Here is a 23,848-nt window from a genome sequence, read left to right on the forward strand (position 1 = left end):
TTGTCCAGTTAGCATAATCAGCCCGTAACTGCCAACTACAGTTCAATGCTTAATAACAGTCTTATTGGCCCCTTTCAACACTATAAAGATCATTAGGGCCATAAAAAACAACATCATACAAAAGTGATATTTAAACCATGTAAAAGTATATTTATTTAGTACTATCTCATATCAGTGTTTTAAAATGACAAATGTGCATAAAATGCTTACTCATATATTGTGGTACAGACAGATAGCCTTTAGATATGTAGTTTAAAATTTCGTTAAAAGTTTCGAAAAGAAGTAACTTTCACTTGTATGTTGTAGATCATTGCAATTAATGATAACTGGAAAACGGTTCATTGCATGTGATTGAACTTATGGCCTCGGGCCTGGGGATCAGGGTTTTTCTTCCCCTGCAATAACACTGGTTACATGGAAGTTTTTTTAGTTTGTACTCATGATCATGATCACAGATAAATTGTTTCCTAAATAAATACACATGTACAGGCAAAGTAGTATAATAAATTGGACATTTGCAAAAATAAAGTGAATGCAAATTATATGTGGTTAAAATTGTATTGTTTAACGTCCTATCAACAGCTATGGTCATTGAAGGATGGCCTCCCCTGTGTGTGAAATGCATGCCATGCATGTAATGTATGTGTGTGTGTTTTGGGAGGATGCTGTTATAAGTTCGTGTTTGTATCCTTGTGATAGCGCGAATCTGATTTTGATATTTTTTCCTTGTAACAGAGTCAGCATGATGATTTACAAGCAGATTACAGCCGACTACAATCGGAGAAAGAGAAAGACAAAGAAGATACAAGACTACAGGAAGTTCAGAGGAACCAGGAGTACATGCAGCTAAAACAGGAGAAAGAATTAGAAATCTCCAGTTTAAGGGGTAAGAATACATACTGGAATGTATCAGTGTTGGTAAAATTTCAAATTGATACTTTTGGGTAAAACTTCGATAGTTTTATTTTAATTTATCTAAAGTATGAACATTTTTGTCATTCTTGTGTCAAATTTTGGCATTCATGTTGAATTGATTTATTATAATGTGTGGTGTTCTTCATTTGATATTTTGAGAAAAAAAATTGGGAAAAGTTTGAAAAGGGGCTTATTGATTTCAAGGGGCTGCAATAGCGCATTCGGTTAGAATCTCTGCCTACGTGAAAGCTGAGGAACAGACCGATCTTTGCTGTCGTGGTTTTGCCCTTGGGCAAGCTGTCGTCGTTTTCTTGGTCAAGCCACTTTACCCTAATTGCTCTGGAATCGAAGTGCCTTTCATATTTTGCTCAGTGAGGTAGCCACCAGCTTCTACAAGGAAACCTGGACGTGATATGAACTGGGGTGTTCATGGGGCGATAAACCCACCAAACAATGTATTGCTTTGAAATCCATATCTAATATTAGTTTTGTATAATTACAAACATGTGTTAAGGATACTGTGTTACAAACAATGTCTACTGATTTTGACAGATCAATTAGCAAATCTGGGCAGAGATAAAGAAGATCTGACTGACCAAATTAACAAGTTGGCAGCGCAGCTCAAGGAAAGCCAGGTAATTACAATACATTTACAGTGAGTTTTCCAATATGGTGAACCTTACCAGGTGTTTCATTAAGTAGTGTGTAGATGCTTCTTAATTGGTAAAGATTAGGAAATAAATTGAATTAAGGATATATACTTTTTGTTTTCAGCTCAAAGGTCAACACATTTTTTTTCCTCTAGTTATTTCATTTGTATGGGTCGTACATTTAAAAAATCAGTATTCAGTTTTTTTCATTGTAAGAAATTTGATGTCCCAAAACTTTCCACGCGATATCCTGCTTATTAAGATATTTCTTTCTTCAGAAAAAAATATTTGCAGCATTTAATAGTCTCTGGAAGTCTTTAAATAGCCAACATATACTTCTGATACAGATTATTGTTGTGTTCAACCACACTTTCATTCCTAGGGTTATAAACCCTTGGATTCGTGTAGGCATCACGAATAGTTTTACTGTGTTGTCTGAAAGTTGTGAATTGAACTACATAAATCTTCAGTAAGGGCTGTTACAGGAAAACATATGGGATGGGGGAAAGCTAAGGCACTTTGAGATTAGGGGACCCGGTCGCCTATAGAAACAATTAAAAATTTTGATGACTCTCCCCCATATCCACTTTCTTGTGAACGGTACATATACCCTGGTATAGAAGCAATTTTCATGTATAAAATGGTACAGACACATCAATTACATGCATCCAACAACAGAATAAATCTATTTCAAACCCCACTGAGCCATCGATGTGATTTTAATTTGAACCCACCCCACCACATGTAATTTATTAAAGTGTTTTGTTTTCACATCAAATTTTAGTCCCACTAGTATCAGCTCAATAGATTTAAAATCTCCAGCTATTGAATTGTTCACTCAATTAAATTTTGAAGGCATCAGAATGGTTATTATGGTTATATGAATATTGATTTTTGCTTTGGCATAAATGTGATGACGTTTTATTTAGAAATTAAAGCTTTAATTTACTTTTCTATGCGTATCCTCATTTAGAAATTGAAGCTTTAATTTACTTTTCCGTTATGTAATTATTAAGTTTATTTAGAAATTGAAGCTCTAATTTACTTTTCCGATTCGTAAGCTTATTTAGAAATTGAAGCTTTAGTTTACTTTTCCGATACTGAAGCTTATTTAGAAATTGAAGCTTTAATTTACTTTTCCGATTCGTAAGCTTATTTAGAAATTGAAGCTTTAGTTTACTTTTCCGATTCGTAAGCTTATTTAGAAATTGAAGCTTTAATTTACTTTTCCGATTCGTAAGCTTATTTAGAAATTGAAGCTTTAGTTTACTTTTCCAATACTTAAGCTTATTTAGAAATTGAAGCTTTAATTTACTTTTCCTATATGTAAGCTGGTGCTAGGTAGTTTTCACCTCAGCTGTAATAATTTGAGTAGAAAATCATGAAGATCCGAAGTTTCTTTCAGTTCATAAACCATTAATATGTCGTTAATAATTTCTAAAATCTTTTCATAGGACAGGTTTATCTTTGAAGATTTTGTTTATTGGTGGTGGCTATGTTTCTCATAATAGATTTATCAAAAGTTGTATTCCAGGCTAAGACCTGTATATCATAACCCTATATCTGTGTTGATGCTGCTTTTTCTGATTGATACACTATTCAAATTGCATGACTTTTTTCACTGCGGGTAGAAACAACAAGGTCTAGAACAGACAGAGCGAGTCCATCTAGAACAGCAGATTCAGGAAATTAAGGTTTAGTTTTAGTTTTAACCCATTCCTTTGGTGAGCAGGGCCTTTGCTACATATGTTTTCAAGTACAAACTATTGTGTAACTCACAATACTTTCGAGTGTGACCATCAAATAAGATATTCTGTAAAAGTGATCATTTTCGTGAGAGGCTAATTTTCACGATTGATCCACCTTTGTGTGTAGTTCGAGATTATGCAAATTGTTATCAAAATAATACGTGTAGGTTCAATTTTCGCAATCAAAATAACTCTACATAATTAGCATAAATCTTCCCGTCACATATTCACACATTTACAGGTCATATCAGCTATTGGACTGAAAAATATTGGTTTGGAAAATGTCAAAGTTGCCAGCAGATGATAATGCTGTTGTACATGTATTTTGTATAATTAACAAATTATTTCATTTTCTTGTGTAATCATACTGGTAACCCCAAAACATTAAATTTAACAGGTTCACATCATTATGCATCTTAAGCTTATTTCGCCAATCTATATTTGAATAACTATCTATACAGATATCCACAATTTAAGTAATTAGAAATAATGTATAAACTTTGATGTATTGTAAACATTAATAATTATTCTATTGCTAAATATTTAGGATTTTGGTGTTAGATTTTGCAAAACTGAATTGCCTTAGTACTATAGTACAGCTTTATACACATACACACATTTTCCTTAGGAAGACTAAAAGAATTTCAGTTAAATTCATTTTCCTTGACACGTTTTCTTGACAAATACAAAAGCTACATGCATACTTGTGTGTATTACATGTACATGTGAAATGTAAGAAAATTGAGCATATATTATTGTATACAGAAACAAGTTGGTTCAGGTGTAAGGGAGAGAACTGGACTTGAGAAGCAGATTGAGGACATTAAGGTGTAGATATAGATATTTTTGCTTTGTTTTCCCTGGGTTACCTGGACACTCCTTCCAATCTGATTTCAAACCTAATTCTTCATTTCATTCATATACATACATGTTTATCAGTAACCACACGACATGTTTATCAGTAACCACACACTTTGGGATCTGGCTGGCTGGTAATAGTAATTCCAGGTGGCAGCTTCTAGATGTTGAACTTTGTATCACCCTCCCCCCACCTCCTTCAGCAGAGTGGGTATATTACGTAGTAATTATTTTGTCTCTACATAAATGTTTAATTCATGTATGCTCTGTGGGCCCCTTGCAAAAACTAAAGAGTACATACATAGTGTATATTGATATTAATATAATGAATATATATATATGCACCCTTAAGAAACCCATTAGGGTATTTTTGTATAGCTTCCTCACTGAAGGACATACAAAAGGCCCAAATGCATGCAATCCAGAGCAGTTGGGGTAATGTCTTGCTCAAGGACACAAGAGTGTCCCAAGTATATACATACCCAAGGTTGCATTCAGCCAACATGGTAGCTGCCATCTGAACTACCGCAGTATCCAAAACACTATTGAACATGTATATGAGTTTATAATGAAGGATGATTGGATTGATTGTCATCAGACTAGCTTATTCAGCAATAGTCATACACAATTTCCCCTGCTTTCTCTAGTGCATGTGTCCTCTTGTCTGAAATCAATGTTATCTTGTGGGGAAACTGGTACTTAGTAGTACAGTGGAACTTCGTTAACTCGAAGTCGACGGGACCACGAAAAAACTTCGAGTTATCCGAGTGTTCGAATTAAGCGAGTTATCGTTTTTTGGTGAAAAGTTTGGTCAATATTTGTCAACATTATATAATCATTATAACTTCGCTCTGTCGCTCATCAGTTTAGTGTGAAGACTGGTCAATACATGTAAATATATATGTAATGTTTCGTTATGTCACTTGTAATTTGGTGTAGTTTTGCCGATATACAGTCACGATAAAGTTTCTTTCAGTTAGTCACTTCAATAACGATCTGATGTGCAAGTCATGTTTACAAAAGGTAAACGATAAAACGGAATTCGACAAAATAACAAGTTATTAATGTCAAAACAAATAACCGTTTAAGTTTAACACAGATTGCATACAAAACGTAACAGAACCATTACCTTTTATTGGACATATATAAAATACTGTTTGATCGGCCTACTTACTTTTTATTGATAACCACGCCATTTCCATGTGTATTAGCACCGGAAGTTGTGCTGCGCATGTGCGTATAAAATGTTACTGTAACTGAGTTGGCGTTTTACCCGATTTATAGACAGCACTGACCGTTACAGTTGTACTCTGAACACCTCGGCAGAAATAACGCTATTGTTTCAGCAGTTTAAAGATTTAATAGGCGCCGGTGACTGTGTCATTTCTACACCTGTAAAAACATCAGCCGGGTAGATCTACCGGTGTGTCAGAGATTAGTTCCGCTTGAGCGAACGGGTAGATGAGTTGTTGACTATCGTGTGTACTGATATCGGCGACCGCCTTGGGAAATTACCTGATGTAAGTAAAGCAGTACTTTTTATCACCAAGACTTGTTGTTATAAGATTCAACCGACAATTTCTTTTATGAATTTATGAAACACTTATAATAGCATGTAGGTTAGTAGTGCCGATATGTTCAGTATTACAAACGGAATTTAGCTCTTAAAAAATGTCGGCGTTTGCCACCGATCGACGAAACTTATACTTCGAGTTATTCGAACATTTCAAGTAGGATTTTTATTGTTGGGACCAAATTTTTACTTCGTATTATCCGAGTTTTTCGAGTTATCCGAATTCGAATTATCCGAGTTTATTTTACTAAGATAAAGAGAGAATTCGGCCGGGACCGGCGAGGTACTTCGAGTTAAGCGGGGTATTCGGGTTATCCGAGTTCGAGTTAACGAAGTTCCACTGTATATATACATGCTGTCAATTAAGAAATAATTGTTATTTTTTGTTGTTCACTGGTGTATGAACGGCATTTTTTGACAGATATTTTAAATGACGCGTGTCATGTTGAAATATCTGTCAAAAAAAGCCGTTCATACACCAGTGAACAACAAAAAATAACAATTATTTCTTATATTTACATTTCAAAACTATTTTTCAACGTAATCTTTGAAAAAAATCATAAGAAACAATATTCTACGTTCGTTATACGTAGTGACGAAACAGCTGAATGATCGATGTAACAGCGTAACAGATAGTTCCAATTTGGCGGGAAAGGTAATCAAGTACACAAGTACACAAAATATAGTTCCACACAAATTCATTATTTTAATCATCATGAAAGAAAAATATTGAAATGTTGTCTTCAATTTTACAATTATTAACAAGTTTTAAAGTTGATAAAACATTATTTCATGTGTAATCAAACACGATTTTATATTGACACTTCTGCATTCTACGTGGCACCGTCAACAATGTACTGTATGTATTCATACGCGGCAGGTTAATTGTTCACCTAGGAATGAACGCTAATTTTGTTAGTACCTTCATATAAAGAACACACAGTGGAAATGTAAATATGATCTGTTGATCACCTTTTTCCTAAAGCAATGTAGACGTTACTTTATATTTCCTTTTTCAGCATGAATCATTGAATATTTATCTTTGACATGTTCCACTAATTTCCTGTATTATTGTTAGAGGTGAGATGGTATCTCTATGTCCTTCCCTTTTCCTTTTGTTCTTTGTTATTCTGTTATAAAATTCCTTCCTATTGTTCATTGTACAACGCCTTAGGTTTATTCTTTACTGTTTATGAACCAAGAATGAAAACATGTTGTCTCATTGGACTGACTCATCTCGTAATGTCATTTCATTAATCATCTTTGGGAAGTGTCTTAGGATAAAAAATAAAGAGATATGCAGGAAAAAAAACATCTGGAAAACTGACTTATCATAAAAAAAGTGTTTAATCCATGTATGTGATTTACTTTAACTTTTTATTGTGTAAAGAAAAAATCTGAGCTACATCATGTACAATTATATTAATTATAAAATCTTTCTTTGTAATCTGTTACTACTAAAATCTGTAGTTGTAGTTTCTCTGCAGTAGATATATGGGAAACTTTGCATGTAATATATGGATATAATCTTCCCTAACTTTCAATTTGATTTTTTTGCATTTCCTTAGCAACAACTTAATTTAGATCAAGCGATGAAAAGGAACCTAGAAAAGGAGAATGCTGATATGAAGGTTTAAGCTCAGTTATCTCCCTTGGGTGTGGGTGCTTGATTTTTGTTACACCTCTAGATCTAGACCTGGGGCCTGTTCGTTTATGTGGACAAACTGGTTCATCCTGAATTAATATTTCAGACATATCTTTATGGACCTGTAGATGTTAATACAGGCCTTGAAAGTCTTTGTCAAAGCTCGTCTGAAAATAACATAAAATCACCAGATCCATATTTATTTCATAAACGAACAACTCCGGTCCAACTAGTGCAGCCGTTTGGAAAAATGGAAATAGCGCTAGCTAGCCCTGTCTTCTTAGTATGGTTTAATGGTGATAATGATCAATGTTGCTTTCATGGATCTGTAATTACATTATTTATTCTCTTAATTATGTTGTTTTGAAGCCATTTTGCTAAATTAACTAATTTGCAAATAATTACCGACATCGTCAGAAATTTAATGAAATAAGTAACAATACTTTTCTCTGCATACATCACATGTGTTTCAGCTTTAACTTAATATGGGATTTGAAAAAAAAACAAAAAAAAAAAAAACAGAAAAAGATGAGAAATAAAATAATAACATGAATGATACAGATCTGTTGAAGAATATTATTAGTGTTGTAGTTTTAAATGTTTTTAGTTTGAAGATCTTGGTGTAGGGCTGGCTTTGTGTAATTCAATACTGATTTTCTTCCTGTTAATACATTTCCTGTAGATCATGTTTAAGCTATTTGACTTGTTCTGTGGTGCTTGCATTGCGGTATATATATGCACTTGAATCCTTAAATTGTTGCCTTAATTTTAATATAATAAGTGTGTGAGTTTGAGTTTGGAGAGATGACAGTGCTACATGGAATATATCGAATGATGTGGTTTGAAGGTGTTCCTGAGACGGTCCTGGTTGGAGTCTTGTGATAAGCTACTAAAGTCCAAGACCAGGAAATATATGAAATTTTTTTATCAGCTCCTTATACACATCTGCAAATAAGCCAAATAATCCCATGTCCACAAGTAAGCCCCCATCCACAAAAAAGGGCTCAAGTTCCACCAGTGCTATAGAGCTGAAACTTATATAGTACCACACATCATGGACAAACTTACTGCATGTTAAATAAACTGATACACATGCAGCAGTCCAGAACAAGGTATTGCTCAAGAACTGTGAGTCTGAAGCAAAGTTTCTGTTTGAAATTTAAATCAAAATAAAACAATGTATTGTCCTCCATTGAATTTCCATTTTTAGGATGCTTGATACAAATTATTTGTGTAGTATGTGATATAAGATGAAAAATGGTCAAATAAATGAGATTTTGTACACATTGTGTAAATATTTTCTTCAGCAAACACTCTACCAGTATGAAAACAACTTTCAGTTTGTGCGACAGCAGATACAGCAGTATCAGGTTCTACTTTCTATTTCCATTGCATTTACATGAGGTTCACAAAAAACATATATAACAATTAGCTGCACATATATTAGTAAGCCTGCTAGATGCACAACTTGTCTGGAGACAGTTGTCATGGTGTGTGGATAGTTGGCAGTTGTCGAGGTGTATAGGCAGTTGGCATGAAATTAAACTTGCTACAATTAAGTGAAACGATTAACTGAGTACTCCTTAATTCACTGCTTTTATTTACAGACATTTGGAACATGGAACACAAAAAGAAGTACTAAAACAAACTGTTATTATGTTCAGTTTCATAATTATTTCAAAGAGAAAAAAAAGAGAGAAAAAAAACAAAACAAAAACAAACTTACCAATCAATCTAAAAATATGTCATGCTTCATAACTTATAGTTATATTTCTTTTGAGTTATTTATGTTCAGAATGTAGTAGATTGTAGAAGTTATGTGGTGAATAGCTGGAGGTCTATATCGTTTCACTCCACAATTTAGGTACGACTCGAATAGTTCGAACTCATGCTTATTTTCTGAAGCATAATTTCGAATAATTCGAACTGGTTCATCAATATTTATTTAATTTTGTTCGAACTAACCGGAGGTTTACCGTAATAACTGTGACTGATAAATATAACAATGTCAATATCTACATGTATCATGTACACATGCTGTAGATAATGTCTGCAATGTGGGGGTTGGAATTTCAATTCATCAAACTGGATGTTTGGATTTTAATACTGACACAGCAAATCCAAATAAAAATTGTTGTGACTTAAAAAAAAAGAAAATTCAAATAAATTATCACAACTTGGAAAAGAGAAACTGGTCAATAAATAGTAAGATTTTGCACATTTTTTCATGCATTTTCTACAGCTGTCAAACATAACTCATCTACACTTGCACAGCTCAGAATATTCTGATGAATCTTGAAGCTTGTTACCACATACCTGAATTTGTTGGTTGTACTACATATCCACACACAGATGCTATATGTAATGTTTTAATGGTAATAGATTTATTTTTATTCACAGACAGATAGGTGAGGTTAATTGCAGTTTGAAGGAGAGACCAGTGATTACAGATTCATAGAAATAGTATTCTCTTCCTCTTTACCATGTAATGTTATTTTACAGGACAAATTCTTCTCAGAACAGACTGTTATTGCACAGTTAGAACAACGATTGAAAAACTTCGAAACAGAAAAGGTGCCATTTTGATCTAATCACTATTTTTTTCTATCTAGCAGCTAGATTAAAGATTGGTTCCTTCTGATTTTCAGCATTCTCTTTCAATTAATAAAGCCAAGCATTTTGCATCATCATTGAAAATTGTCTCCCGCCATCAATTAACAGTTTTCTTTTCATAACACCACTAGTATGTGAAAACTCTATGAATAGGTACTTTCATCTTAACAACAAATAATGTGTGTTCGTGTAGTTTAGAATTAGTCTTGGTCACACTTAAGTTTGGGTCCATAATATGTTGCTGTAGTTGTTTGACTAATGAATGGTTAAAAGGAGTATGGTGATGGGATTTAAACCTAAAAACATTGAAATCTTTGGGGAAAGGAAACACTCTGAAATCTGTGGGAAAAAGGTAACATTCTGAAATCCTATGGGAAATGGAACATTCCGATCTGTAACCTGTGGGGAACGGTAACATTCTGAAATCCTTGGGGAAAGGTAACATTCTGAAATCCACTGGGAAAGGGAACATTCTGAAATCCTTTGGGAACGGGAACATTCTGAAATCTTTGGAGAAAGACACAATTCTAAAATTCTTGGGGAAAGGCATCATTCATGATTCATCCTGAGGAAGGCAACATTCTGAAATCCTGAAATACTTCGGGAAGACAACCTTCTAAAATCCATCTTAATTCCTTGGGGAAAGGCAAAATTTTGAGATCTTTATGGAAAGGCAACAATCTGAAATCCTGATGGAAAGGCAGAATTTTGAATCCTTGGGGAAAGGCAAACTTTTGAGATCTTTATGGAAAGGCAAAATGATTAAATCCTTGGGGAATTTAAGGCAACATTCTAAAATATCTTCAGGAAGGTAACATTCTGACATCCCTGGGAAAGGCAACATTCTGAAATCCTGAAATACTTCGGGAAGACAACCTTCTAAAATCCATCTAAAATCCTTGGGGAAAGGCAAAATTTTGAGATCTTTATGGAAAGGCAACAATCTGAAATCCTGATGGAAAGGCAGAATTTTGAATCCTTGGGGAAAGGCAAACTTTTGAGATCTTTATGGAAAGGCAAAATGATTAAATCCTTGGGGAATTTAAGGCAACATTCTAAAATATCTTCAGGAAGGTAACATTCTGACATCCCTGGGAAAGGCAACATTCTGAAATCCTGAAATACTTCGGGAAGACAACCTTCTAAAATCCATCTAAAATCCTTGGGGAAAGGCAAAATTTTGAGATCTTTATGGAAAGGCAACAATCTGAAATCCTGATGGAAAGGCAGAATTTTGAATCCTTGGGGAAAGGCAAACTTTTGAGATCTTTATGGAAAGGCAAAATGATTAAATCCTTGGGGAATTTAAGGCAACATTCTAAAATATCTTCAGGAAGGTAACATTCTGACATCCCTGGGAAAGACAACATTCTGAAATCTTGGGGAAAGGCAAACTTTCCCAAACATTTTCATTAATACCAGATTTGTGTACTAGTGTATCATGAATTTGAAAGTTGCCTTGTATGATATGAGATCATGTGTTGGTTAACTTTTATATCCCATCAAGATAAAAACAAAGTCTTTGAGTTCACCATATCATACTCCTTCTCTGTTGCATTTAAATGTATATAAATCTATCATGTTAAAATATGAAGTGCATGTCATTTATGATTACAAATGTGATGAAAATCAGCTGGAATCCATCTTTCATAAACTACACTATCAGCTCTACAGTTGTCTCTTAATTATCACTTTTTGTGTTTTTGAATATAAATTTAAACTTGAAATATGCAAGTTTTCTTTTGCAGTGTTAAGTAATGAATTTGTCAAATTTAGTTTTTTGTTTTATATGTGATTTCTTTTTGTTTTATTTTTTCCTTACTTCTCGATATCTCTTTGTGACGTTTTTTCTTTGTTGTATATCTTTCACATTGGGGTATTTTATTTTGATATAGAAAATTGTATTAAAAACCAAATTCTCTAGAGTATATTCTTTATAATTATATAATATAATTGAGACTGTCTTGAGAACTCCATGTATTGATTTCAGTTTATTGATCATGACTTATTCAATACCATAAATAATAGTTTAAAAACGAAAGTATATTTTGAGACTGACAAAAAAAATAAAAATTTCTATCTACAAAATAGCATTTGTTTATATATAATTTTTTAACCTTGTCTTTTGCATGGGTGAGAATATTTTTGCCTGCACATGCCTAAATGGTACTAATTTGTGTGCAGCATGTGAAATTGTATACCGGTAGCACTTATTAATTGTAGCTTGCAAAACTTCGTTGATTGGTTGCTTCAAATATAGATTCTAATATGAAGACTTTTAATTGTTATCATGATACTGAAAGTTGAATGCAAAAACATTAATCTGATACGATTTCTTTCATTTTTTGTGTGTTCTCTTCAAGTAACTAAAAATTGATTGGATAGTTCTTTAATCTCTATCCATTTCAAAAACTTCTTCATATTTACAAAAAAATGCAAACACTTTTGGCCAGCCATTCTACATGTGTAATTTTGCCATGAGCATTTTATAGATGTACAAGCCCAGATATAATCCAAGCTTACATGTTTAGCAATGCATAGTGCTGAAAACAGAGACCGTCCCACTGTAAATTCTTTAACAGTTCATTATATAATATTGCATTCATATCTGTAGATCAGAGCTCATGCAAACCTGTATATTTCCAGTATCCTGTGTATAAATTAGCATGAATACAAACTTGTATCTGATCATCAAACTGAAATAATCATACAAAAAAGGAATTAGGTCAAGTAAGATTGACTCAGTTTTGAATTAGTGTCCTGATTGTAATAATAATATATTAGTTCTTTCAATCTACTTATATTTTGTGAAAATGCATACAGATTGCTGGAAGAAAAAATCTGTTTGCTGTCTTGATTTATTATTTTAAGATAGATTTAATACAAATATTTTAAATTGATTATACTTTTTTTTTTCCATCATTCTGCTTAAAGTTAATAAGATATGTATTTTGAAATATATATTTATGTTCATTTTGTTTATTAGGAACAGATCAGGCAGCAGAATTTGCAACTGGCTCAAGCTCAACAGGGGGGACAGCCCCAACAGCAGGGGGGACAACCCCAACAACAGGGGGGACAACCCCAACAACAGGGGGGACAACCCCAACAACAGGGGACTACTTCAGCAGAACCAGGCTGTTGTGCAACAACCACAACTTAATCAGGTAGCAGGACAACAAGTCCAGCAAAGTCTTCAATTTCAACCAGTCCAGGGCCTGCAACCCAAGCAAAGTCAAGGATTCGTTATGGGGAATGTTAATAACCCTTTGGTCGGTGATAATCAGCATCTAGGAGGCGACAATTTGCCTGCTCAGCATAATCAGGTATACTAAATGGTATTGCAGTATAATACAAACTCACCCAAGTCTTTTATTAGTCTTCCACCACTACAGAAAAGTAGACATGTTTTAAAATTAATATATAACATATTTATCCTCAAATCGGCCCCCTCCCATATGTGTATAAAAGTTTACATTAAATTTTGAGGAGGGCTTTTTTGATAATCACTCTTAGCTTACTATTTTAAGATCGATCAGGATTCTGTAAAATGAAGAAGGTGGCATATTTGTTGGCAGGGGTTTATTCCTGGATAAATATGATAATATCTTTAATATATACAAATGTCATTTCACAGATATCTCTGGTGTGAGAAACTACAACGACAATTAATACAGAATTTTGTAATCAAATATCAGTAATCTACAAAATTAAAATTGAATTTCTTCAAATATGTAAAGAGAAATACATTACAAAGTGTTCTTGTGGAAAAAAATTGGTTACTTAAGTTGTACTTTTTATAAGAAATCTGAAACAAACATGTTTGACTTATCTTTACAGGGTGTACAGGAAATGCAGCAACAGAATATTGAAGGTACGATATTTAACAAATGTATACCTTGTATATCAGGTAGTACCTTCATGGTATACTTAATCTCGGAAGTTTGATAGATATAACGGATTGTCTCAGATGCCAAGGAAGGGCTGTGATAGCTCAGTTGGTAAGAGTGCTTGCCATTTAACCTAAGGTGAAGATCTGAGGCTAGTGGCTATGGTTTAATGCTTTCTACTCGGTTTATGTTTCTCGGGAATCTGAGAAATGGGTCAATCTGTGTTGTCATGATTGTGTCCTTGGGCAAGACACTTTATTCTTATTGCTCTGGTTTGATTCGATGGACCTCTCATACTTGGTTCAATGTCTGAGCAAGTCACCAACTACTACAAGGAGGCCCGCCTGAAAATGACCCGGGGTAATCAACCCAGCAAACAAACAAAAAGGAAATGCCTTATTTTAAACCTTTGAAAACTTATAATTAAACTACGGAATGTAATAGTTCAGGATCAATTATATCAAATTTCTAAAATTTGTTTAAATTTTCAGGTGATAAAAAAATATCAGATAATTTAATGGAACAGCAACAACAACAACATCAAGTGCAAGCCCCCAACCTGAATGCGGGTGCAGGAGATAAGGTAGGTCCTGTTGTATAGCATGGTCACGTGTTTAGTTTTTACCCTGTGCAGGAAATTGATACAATATAAAGTGGATTTCCTTAGATTTATCACCATTTCTATTTGTTTTGATCTTAATATTTTGTGCTGGTTTGAATTTTGTTGAGAGAGTTGTAAGCAAGTAAGTAAATAAGATATTATGAATGAAAGGACATTTAACAAAAAATTGAAAATTAATGTAGTAGATTTTAATGGTGAAAAAGTCAAATCAAAAGTTTATAAAACATCATTATCTTTCAATTGAATTTCAAATTAACCTGAAGGATTTAGTTAAATTTCAAATTTATTAGCCAGTATGATTTGACAGGAATGTAGACGTGGTCTATACAAGTCCTACTTGTATCCATGAAGTTTTTTGGGGATTCTTTAATGACTCGGAGGGATAAAACTAAATTTGATGATGGATTCAGAATGGAGTTTTTGTTAAGAAAATTAGAAATTTAATTGACAAATTAATTTAATTTCTGCATTTATTGAGATGTTGTTGCATGATTCTAAACACATAATTAGTAATGCATGGAGTAGTTGCTTGTTTCTCACGTTTGTTTTACGATACAGTAATAACCAGTCCTACCTGATAACCTTATACTACTCATTTAACATCCTGCTTTTTAACTTAGTCAACCAATCATATTATGTTCTTGCTATCAAATACTGCAAATTTCATACTTTTAGCAGTTAATTCATTATTTTATAAATTTACTAACTGCAAATTTAGGATATTTTCGATGATAAATATATTTTGTAATATAGAAGGCTCATGAAAAAAATCCATCATTACCATATTGTATCTAGATCCATATTTATTATAAGAAAAAAAAATGTGGAAATGAAAATTTTGTCAAATTAAATTTTACAGTATTTGCATGAACAAAATAAACATGGCCCACTGTTAGCTGACTTAGGTATCTTGATTTCTGTTGCATGTACATGTAACACCAAGATTAACAAACCAGGGTTACAATTTTATCAAAATATGTCCAGGTTTACAAGATTGTAGTGATACAGGATTGTTTGTATGACAAACAAGAAACCCCAGGTCATATATATCTCAAGCACAGTCTCTCTCCACAAATGGTCAGATTGATATATATATAGTTAGTGTTACCCTTCGTTTGTCCATCGGTCAGTCTCTCTTCTCATTCACCAAAAATTTGGTGGAGAAGTTCTGCAGCAGTGTTTTTCATTTACTCACTTAGTGTTTTGGTGCTAATATTTTGCATAAAAATTCTTTTGGGATTAAACATCAGTGCTGCATAAACAAACTGAAAAATAAAATTCCCTTGACCAAGTTTGCTGTTTAAACAAAGCTAATGAAAAAAAAACCTAGTCCAAAAAGGTCAGGCTAGGTGAGTTCTGGTTTCACATTCTGAGGAGCTGCAGTTTACATAAACACTAGTCTTACATCATGTTTATTACTGGAAAAGCATGATTACAAATACATTGTCAATGCATACAGGTATTTCTCTCGATATAGTGACAAATGACAGGGAACATAATCATTGTCGACACAACAGCGTGATGTCATAAATTTATCAAAAAATATTATTGTGTATGTTTTTTTACCTTTATAGAATTATAGATATATAAAGCATTCAATTTGGAAATAGCAAACATTTTTGTTCAGGTGCAAGATTTTGGTAAGAATCTGATTCGGATATGAATGAGAAATTGTCTGTATAATCTTACTAACTAAGGTTTCCTGTACACAGGTGAAATATTTGTACACCTGTAGCGTGGTCAGATATTGATTATATATTCCGGTGTCTATCATCTGACCTCAGACTGAAATAATCAGATGAGATCGAGATTCACATTTCCATAATGTGATCATGGATTCACATGTTGATAGGTCTATTAGAGATTCACATGTTTATAATTCTGGTCAGGAGTTGATCACATGTTGATAAACTCAAGCCAAAGATTCACATTTTCATAATCTGGTGAAGTATTCACAAGTTTTGAACAGATATAGTAAGAAATTTACATGTCTGTTCAGTTTTGGAATCACATATCTTTAACTTAAGCAGGGAAAAAGCGTTAATTTAAGCAGGGATTCACATGCCATATGATCTTGTCTCCAGGATTCACATGTCAATAATTTAGTCGGTGATTCACAAGCTTATGTATTTCATCTTCGCTAGCCAAGGCTTCAGATTACGTTACGTAACGTAATCAGAAGCCTTGGCTAGCGAAGATGATGTATTTAGGCTTCAGTCTAACCTGGGTGAGGAATAATATTGAATGTATACTTGGATTCACATGCTTTGGTACAAATGTCTTGAGTTAATCTGGGTTGGTGCTGTATGTCGGCATTGTCAGGGGTCTCATCAGAAATTCACATTTAATTTGGTATCAGGAATTTGCTCATGATTATAATATTATAGGGAATGCATGTCTAGAATCTGGTCAGGGTTTCACACTTGTCCTCATCTGATTTGGTATTTCTTTTATAATTAGAAGCTGGGCATTTTACATAGTCACCATGCATTAGAACCAGGATTAATTTTTCATTATCTACATCTAATATGAAGAAAAATTATTTTTTTTGTTAGTTGACCAATGAATATCTGGATTGCAATTAAATTTACCTGGGTAATGATGCATATTTGGATAAATTTGATGTAATGTACAAAGATTTTTCACAGCATTTCTTGTTAGGTCATCTGACCCGAAGGGTCAGGATGACCTATAGTCATCATGTTTCGTCCGTCGTCGTGCGCCGTCCGCCGTTCGCCGTTCGCCATCCGCCGTGCGTAAACTTTTCACATTTCAAACTTCTTCTCAAGTTCCACCAGTGGGATTGAACTGAAACTTGCCTGAAATGATGCTGGGATGGTCCCGACCAAGTGTTGTTATTTTTTGGGTCAGTCTGAAATCCAAGATGGCCGCCACAGCCGCCATTTTGAAAACACATTTGAAACTTCTTCTCGAGTTCCACCAGTGCTATTGAGCTGAAACTTGCCTGAAATGATCCTGAGATGATCCCGACCAAGTGTTGTTATTTTTCAGGTCGGTCAGATATTCAAGATGGCCGCCATGGCAACCATCTTGAAAAACACATTTTAAACTTCTTCTCCAGTTCCACTGGTGCCATTGAGTTGGAAATTGTTGAGGATGTTAAGGAGGGAGAGCCAACAAAGTGTTGTTATTTTTCGGCTTCGTAAAAACTTTGACATGGCAGCCACGTCGGCCATTTTGTTACATGATTGCGCAATCACGGTTCTTCTGAACAACACCTATTTGAAACTTCTTCTCAAATTCCACCAGTGGGATTCAGTTCTTACTTACCAAAAATGATCCTGAGATGGTCCTGACCAAGTGTTGTTATTTTTCAGGTCAGTCAGAAATCCAAGATGGCCGCCATGGCAACAATCTTGAAAAACACATTTTAAACTTCTTCTCCAGTTCCACTGGTGCGATTGAGCTGGAAGTTGGTGAGGATGTTAAGGAAAGATAGTCAACAAAGTGTTGTTATTTTTCGGCATCGTGAAAACTTTGACATGGCAGCTAAGGTGGCCATTTTGTAACATGATTGCGCAATCATGGTTTTCCTGAACTATTTGAAACTTCTTCTCAAATTCCACCAGGGGGATTCAGCTTTAACATACCAGAAATGATCTTTAGATGATCCTGGCCAAGTGTTGTTATTTATGGGTCAGTCAGAAATCCAAGATGGCCGCCATGGCAACCATCTTGAAAAACATTTTAAACTTCTTCTCCAGTTCCACTGGTGCGATTGAGCTTGAAATTGGTGAGGATGTTAAGGAAGCAGAGCCAACAAAGTGTTGTTATTTTTTTGCCTCTGCCACGGCAGCCATTTTGTAACATGATTGCGCAATCATGGTTTTCCTGAACAACACCTATTTCAAACTTTTTTTCAAATTTCACCTGTGGGATTCAGCTCTTACTTCAGAAATGATCCTGAGATAGTCTTGATCAAGTGCTATATTTCGTGTTTATCCAAATTCCAAAATGGCCACCATGGCCAACAGTGCCACTATACCTGCTACAGAGAATACATACTACAATAGTATAATGTTCTTTAATTTAGAGTCAGATGACCGTTAAGGCCCTTGGGCCTCTTGTTAAATATTTTATACTGCATTTGATGGATAGGTGTAGATGGCCTAACAGGAGGTTTCAGTTCATGTGAGATTTACAAAATAAGTCTTAAGGATTTTTAATTTTAAGTAACCTCATTTAAGATTAAAGGCAACATTTTCAGATTCTGTAGTATCAAAATCACAAAAATAAATCACCAATATTATTTCAGAAAACTAAATTGAAAAAGTTTCAGACAGATTTGATATATATCTTGTCTCCATGGCGTATATTACTTCGTGGCCCAGGGTTACAAATGTCTGTCGTTAAGATCTAAGGATTATAATATATTCAAATGGGTCCTAGCTACATCTAATCTATTATCCTTGATCTATAGTCATTCTAGTCATTTCTGTTACTCTCAGTTTGTCTTGGATTGTTTGTACTCAGACGAAAGTATTGTGAAATTCTACTGAAATATGAAATTTTAAATCTTCGATGTCTGCGTAATATATTTTTAAGTTGCAAGAAATGCAATTGTCATGTTGCTCAGATGAAATGCCTGCAAAGATGGCAATAGCATATGTATATAACATTCATATATGGTCTGGGGGCTATATACTTACAGGAACCTTAATTACTATAGGACATTGATAGAACATATAAGATACCTTGCATTTTGGCAACATTTTTTTAGAAAGTTTTTGATTAGTGACTCTACCCCACAGAATCAATACGGACAACTGAAGAAGATAGGGGTTGATACCAGTCGGATAAAGATCAAACAGGATGTAAACGATAACGCTGCTCTGGACGCAGAACAACAACAACATCAGGTGGCTCCCCCTGGGGACCATGTCAAGATAGAAAAGCCAGATTCCAATATGGCTGGCGAAATGGATAAAAATCCTTTTGGAGATAAAAACGGACAAAACAAGAAACATGACTCCAACCAGGCTGGGGAAATGGAGCCGGACCCGAAGGGTGATAATCACGTTGGACCCGCTCCTCCGGCTAATGACAACGTTGATCCACCCATTGTAGCGGACAATCCCCAGCAAAATATTCCACCTCCCCGAGAGGTAGGCGATATCAATGTTGCTAATCCAGTTGTGTGGTGAATTATGTGGTGTTATTTTTGTATTGGAACTATGGGGTTGTTTAAATGTTATGTAAATAGTGTTTTTATCATATGCATTTCCCTTGTAATAATGAGTTCCAAGTATGAACCAAAGATATTGTTATTGATTACAAGATTCATTTATTTAATTTATTATTTGATAGAGAAAAAAGAAAGATTTAAAATGGAATTGAATTGAAGCAAAATTCTGTATCAATGTTAAAAAATTAAATGTATTTGTCATGAAGATTGAGATTAAAAAACTTGAACAAAATTTTAGAAACAGCAAGAGTGAGATTGGAAAAAAATTGAACAAAATCGTAAGTTATGCGCATGTGTCCTTCACTACAATTGATGCGAATATATTACTAAAATGTATTCCACATTTCTTGTTTTTAAATCTTAATTTTCAGTCTAAGAAAATTTCTGTTTCATGATAAGCCCTCATGTTTATTGTATAATTTGTCTGTGACTTACGTGTTACCTGTATTTGTTCATGCTGTTTGAACTGTTCATGTTTTCCTTTACTGTCGTTTTATTTCTCATACTGTTCTCAGACTTGCCTCCTAATTTCTGCTTGGTTAGTGGCCTGGTACTCTTTTATACTTTATATCATATTGCAGCATCTGTCTCTGATCTCTTTTATTAGGTCATCTGACCCGAAGGGTCAGGATGACCTATAGCCATCGTGCTTCGTCCGTCGTCGTCCGCCGTCCGCCGTCCGCCGTGCGCCGTGCGCCGTCCGCCGTCCGCCGTCCGTAAACTTTTCACATTTCAATCTTCTTCTCAAGTTCCACCAGTGGGATTAAGCTGAAACTTGCCAGAAATGATCCTGAGATGGTCCTGACCAAGTGTTGTTATTTTTCGGGTCGGTCCGAAATCCAAGATGGCCGCCATAGCCGCCATTTTGAAAACATATTTTAAACTTCTTCTAAAGTTCCACCAGTGCTGTTGGGCTGAAACTTGCCAGAAATGATCCTGATATGATCCCGACCAAGTGTTGTTATTTTTCGGGTCGGTCCGAAATCCAAGATGGCCGCCATAGCCGCCATCTTGAAAAACACATTTTAAACTTCTTCTCAAGTTCCACCAGTGCTGTTGGGCTGAAACTTGCCAGAAATGATCCTGAGATGATCCCCACCAAGTGTTGTTATTTTTCGGGTCGGTCCAAAATCCAAGATGGCCGCCATAACCGCCATCTTGAAAAACACATTTTAAACTTCTTCTCAAGTTCCACCAGTGCTATTGAGCTGAAACTTGCCTGAAATGATCCTGATATGATCCCGACCAAGTGTTGTTATTTTTCGGGTCGGTCCAAAATCCAAGATGGCCGCCATAGCCGCCATCTTGAAAAACACATTTTAAACTTCTTCTCAAGTTCTACCAGTGCTGTTGGGCTGAAACTTACCAGAAAAGATCCTGATATGATCCCGACCAAGTGTTGTTATTTTTCAGGTCGGTCCGAAATCCAAGATGGCCGCCATAACCGCCATCTTGAAAAACACATTTTAAACTTCTTCTCAAGTTCCACCAGAGCTATTGAGCTGAAACTTGCCTGAAATGATCCTGATATGATCCCGACCAAATGTTGTTATTTTTCGGGTCGGTCCAAAATCCAAGATGGCCGCCATAGCCGCCATCTTGAAAAACACATTTTAAACTTCTTCTCAAGTTCTACTAGTGCTGTTGGGCTGAAACTTACCAGAAAAGATCCTGATATGATCCCGACCAAGTGTTGTTATTTTTCGGGTCGGTCCAAAATCCAAGATGGCCGCCATAGCCGCCATCTTGAAAAACACATTTTAAACTTCTTCTCAAGTTCTACCAGTGCTGTTGGGCTGAAACTTACAAGAAATGATCCTGAGATGATCCCCACCAAGTGTAGTTATTTTTCAGGTCGATCCGAAATCCAAGATGGCCGCCATAGCCGCCATCTTGAAAAACACATTTTAAACTTCTTCTCAAGTTCCACCAGTGCTGTTGGGCTGAAACTTGCCTGAAATGATCCTGATATGATCCCGACCAAGTGTTGTTTTTCGGGTCGGTCCGAAATCCAAGATGGCCGCCATAACCGCCATCTTGAAAAACACATTTTAAACTTTAAACTTCTCAAGTTCCACCAGTGTTATTGAGCTGAAACTTGCCTGAAATGATCCTGATATGATTCCAACCAAGTGTTGTTATTTTTCGGGTCGGTCCGAAATCCAAGATGGCCGCCATAGCCGCCATCTTGAAAAACACATTTTAAACTTCTTCTCAAGTTCTACCAGTGCTGTTGGGCTGAAACTTACCAGAAATGATCCTGATATGATCCCGACCAAGTGTTGTTATTTTTCGGGTCGGTCCAAAATCCAAGATGGCCACCATAACCGCCATCTTGAAAAACACATTTTAAACTTCTTCTCAAGTTCCACCAGTGCTATTTGAGCTGAAACTTGCCTGAAATGATCCTGATATGATCCCGACCAAGTGTTGTTATTTTTGGGTCGGTCCGAAAATCCAGTGGCAGCCCGCCATCTTGAAAAAACCATTTTAAAATTCCTTCTCAAGTTCCACCAGTGCTGTTGGGCTGAAACTTACCAGAAATGATCCTGAGATGATCCCCACCAAATGTTGTTATTTTTCGGGCCGATCCGAAATCCAAGATGGCCGCTATGGCGGCCATCTTGAAAAACACATTTTAAACTTCTTCTCAGTTCCCCCAGAGCTATTGAGCTGAAAACTTGCCTGAAAATTATCCTGATATGATCCCGAACAAGTGTTGTTATTTTCGAGTCGGTCCGAATCCAAGATGGCCGCCATAACCACCATCTTTAGAACACATTTTAAAACTTCTTCTCAAGTTCCACCAGTACTGTTTGGCTGAAACTTGCCTGAAAATGTTCCTGAGATGAGTCTGACAGGATGTAAACGATAACGCTGCTCTGGACGCAGAACAACAACAACATCAGGTGGCTCCCCCTGGGGACCATGTCAAGATAGAAAAGCCAGATTCCAATATGGCTGGCGAAATGGATAAAAATCCTTTTGGAGATAAAAATGGACAAAACAAGAAACATGACTCCAACCAGGCTGGGGAAATGGAGCCGGACCCGAAGGGTGATAATCACGTTGGACCCGCTCCTCCAGCTAATGACAACGTTGATCCACCCATTGTAGCGGACAATCCCCAGCAAAATATTCCACCTCCCCGAGAGGTAGGCGATATCAATGTTGCTAATCCAGTTGTGTGGTGAATTATGTGGTGTTACCTTTGTATTGGAACTCTGGGGTTGTTTAAATGTTATGTAAATAGTGTTTTTATCATATGCATTTCCCTTGTAATAATGAGTTCCAAGTATGAACCAAAGATATTGTTATTGATTACAAGATTCATTTATTTAATTTATTATTTGATAGAGAAAACAGAAAGATTTAAAATGGAATTGAATTGAAGAAAATTCTGTATCAATGTTAAAAAATTAAATGTATTTGTCATGAAGATTGAGATTAAAAAACTTGAACAAAATTTTAGAAACAGCAAGAGTGAGATTGGAAAAAAATTGAACAAAATCGTAAGTTATGCGCATGTGTCCTTCACTACAATTGATGCGAATATATTACTAAAATGTATTCCACATTTCTTGTTTTTAAATCTTAATTTTCAGTCTAAGAAAATTTCTGTTTCATGATAAGCCCTCATGTTTATTGTATAATTTGTCTGTGACTTATGTGTTACCTGTATTTGTTCATGCTGTTTGATCTATTCATGTTTTCCTTTACTGTCGTTTTATTTCTCATACTGTTCTCAGACTTGCCTCCTAATTTCTGCTTGGTTAGTGGCCTGGTACTCTTTTATACTTTATATCATATTGCAGCATCTGTCTCTGATCTCTTTTATTGATATTTTATCTTTACAACTTAATTTGGTTAAATAATTTTTGAAAATACAATTAACAATGTCATATGTGTCTTTGTACTTTGATAACATGGAAAAAAAATCTTCTATGAAAATAAAAGAGAATTGAAAGAATAAATCTGTGAGCATTTAAGGCATTAAGGGGATATTTTAACCGTTTCATTAGTCAAAGTCAGAATTTTATTAAGGACAAAATAGTTGAAAGTTTCTTAACATATCATGGTAAATAAAAAAAGCGGGAACTATTTTTGTACTAAAAATAAACTGGAGCA

At 35.0% G+C, this 23,848-nt stretch overlaps 1 protein-coding gene across 2 annotated transcripts in view; it reads left to right on the forward strand.

Annotated features, from left to right (window-relative positions):
* LOC117344993 (Golgi integral membrane protein 4-like) overlaps positions 1–23,848 on the forward strand; it is a 53,088-nt gene that overhangs the window by 11,711 nt on the left and 17,529 nt on the right. The window contains exons 4-10 of one of the 2 annotated variants that reach the window (XM_033907903.1): positions 736–886; positions 1,468–1,550; positions 3,197–3,259; positions 4,079–4,141; positions 7,313–7,375; positions 9,892–9,963; positions 12,989–13,288. In XM_033907903.1, coding sequence (XP_033763794.1) covers positions 736–886; positions 1,468–1,550; positions 3,197–3,259; positions 4,079–4,141; positions 7,313–7,375; positions 9,892–9,963; positions 12,989–13,165 — 672 coding nt within the window. In that variant the 3' untranslated portion in view covers positions 13,166–13,288. Of the gene's footprint in view, positions 1–735; positions 887–1,466; positions 1,551–3,196; positions 3,260–4,078; positions 4,142–7,312; positions 7,376–8,696; positions 8,760–9,891; positions 9,964–12,988; positions 13,329–13,842; positions 13,877–14,383; positions 14,476–19,286; positions 19,347–22,581; positions 22,876–23,848 lie in introns of those variants that run through there. The other variant, XM_033907902.1, reaches the window with a different exon arrangement.

This window comes from Pecten maximus, chromosome 16 (genome assembly GCF_902652985.1).
Source record: "Pecten maximus chromosome 16, xPecMax1.1, whole genome shotgun sequence".
Classification (NCBI taxonomy): Eukaryota; Metazoa; Mollusca; class Bivalvia; order Pectinida; family Pectinidae; genus Pecten; species Pecten maximus.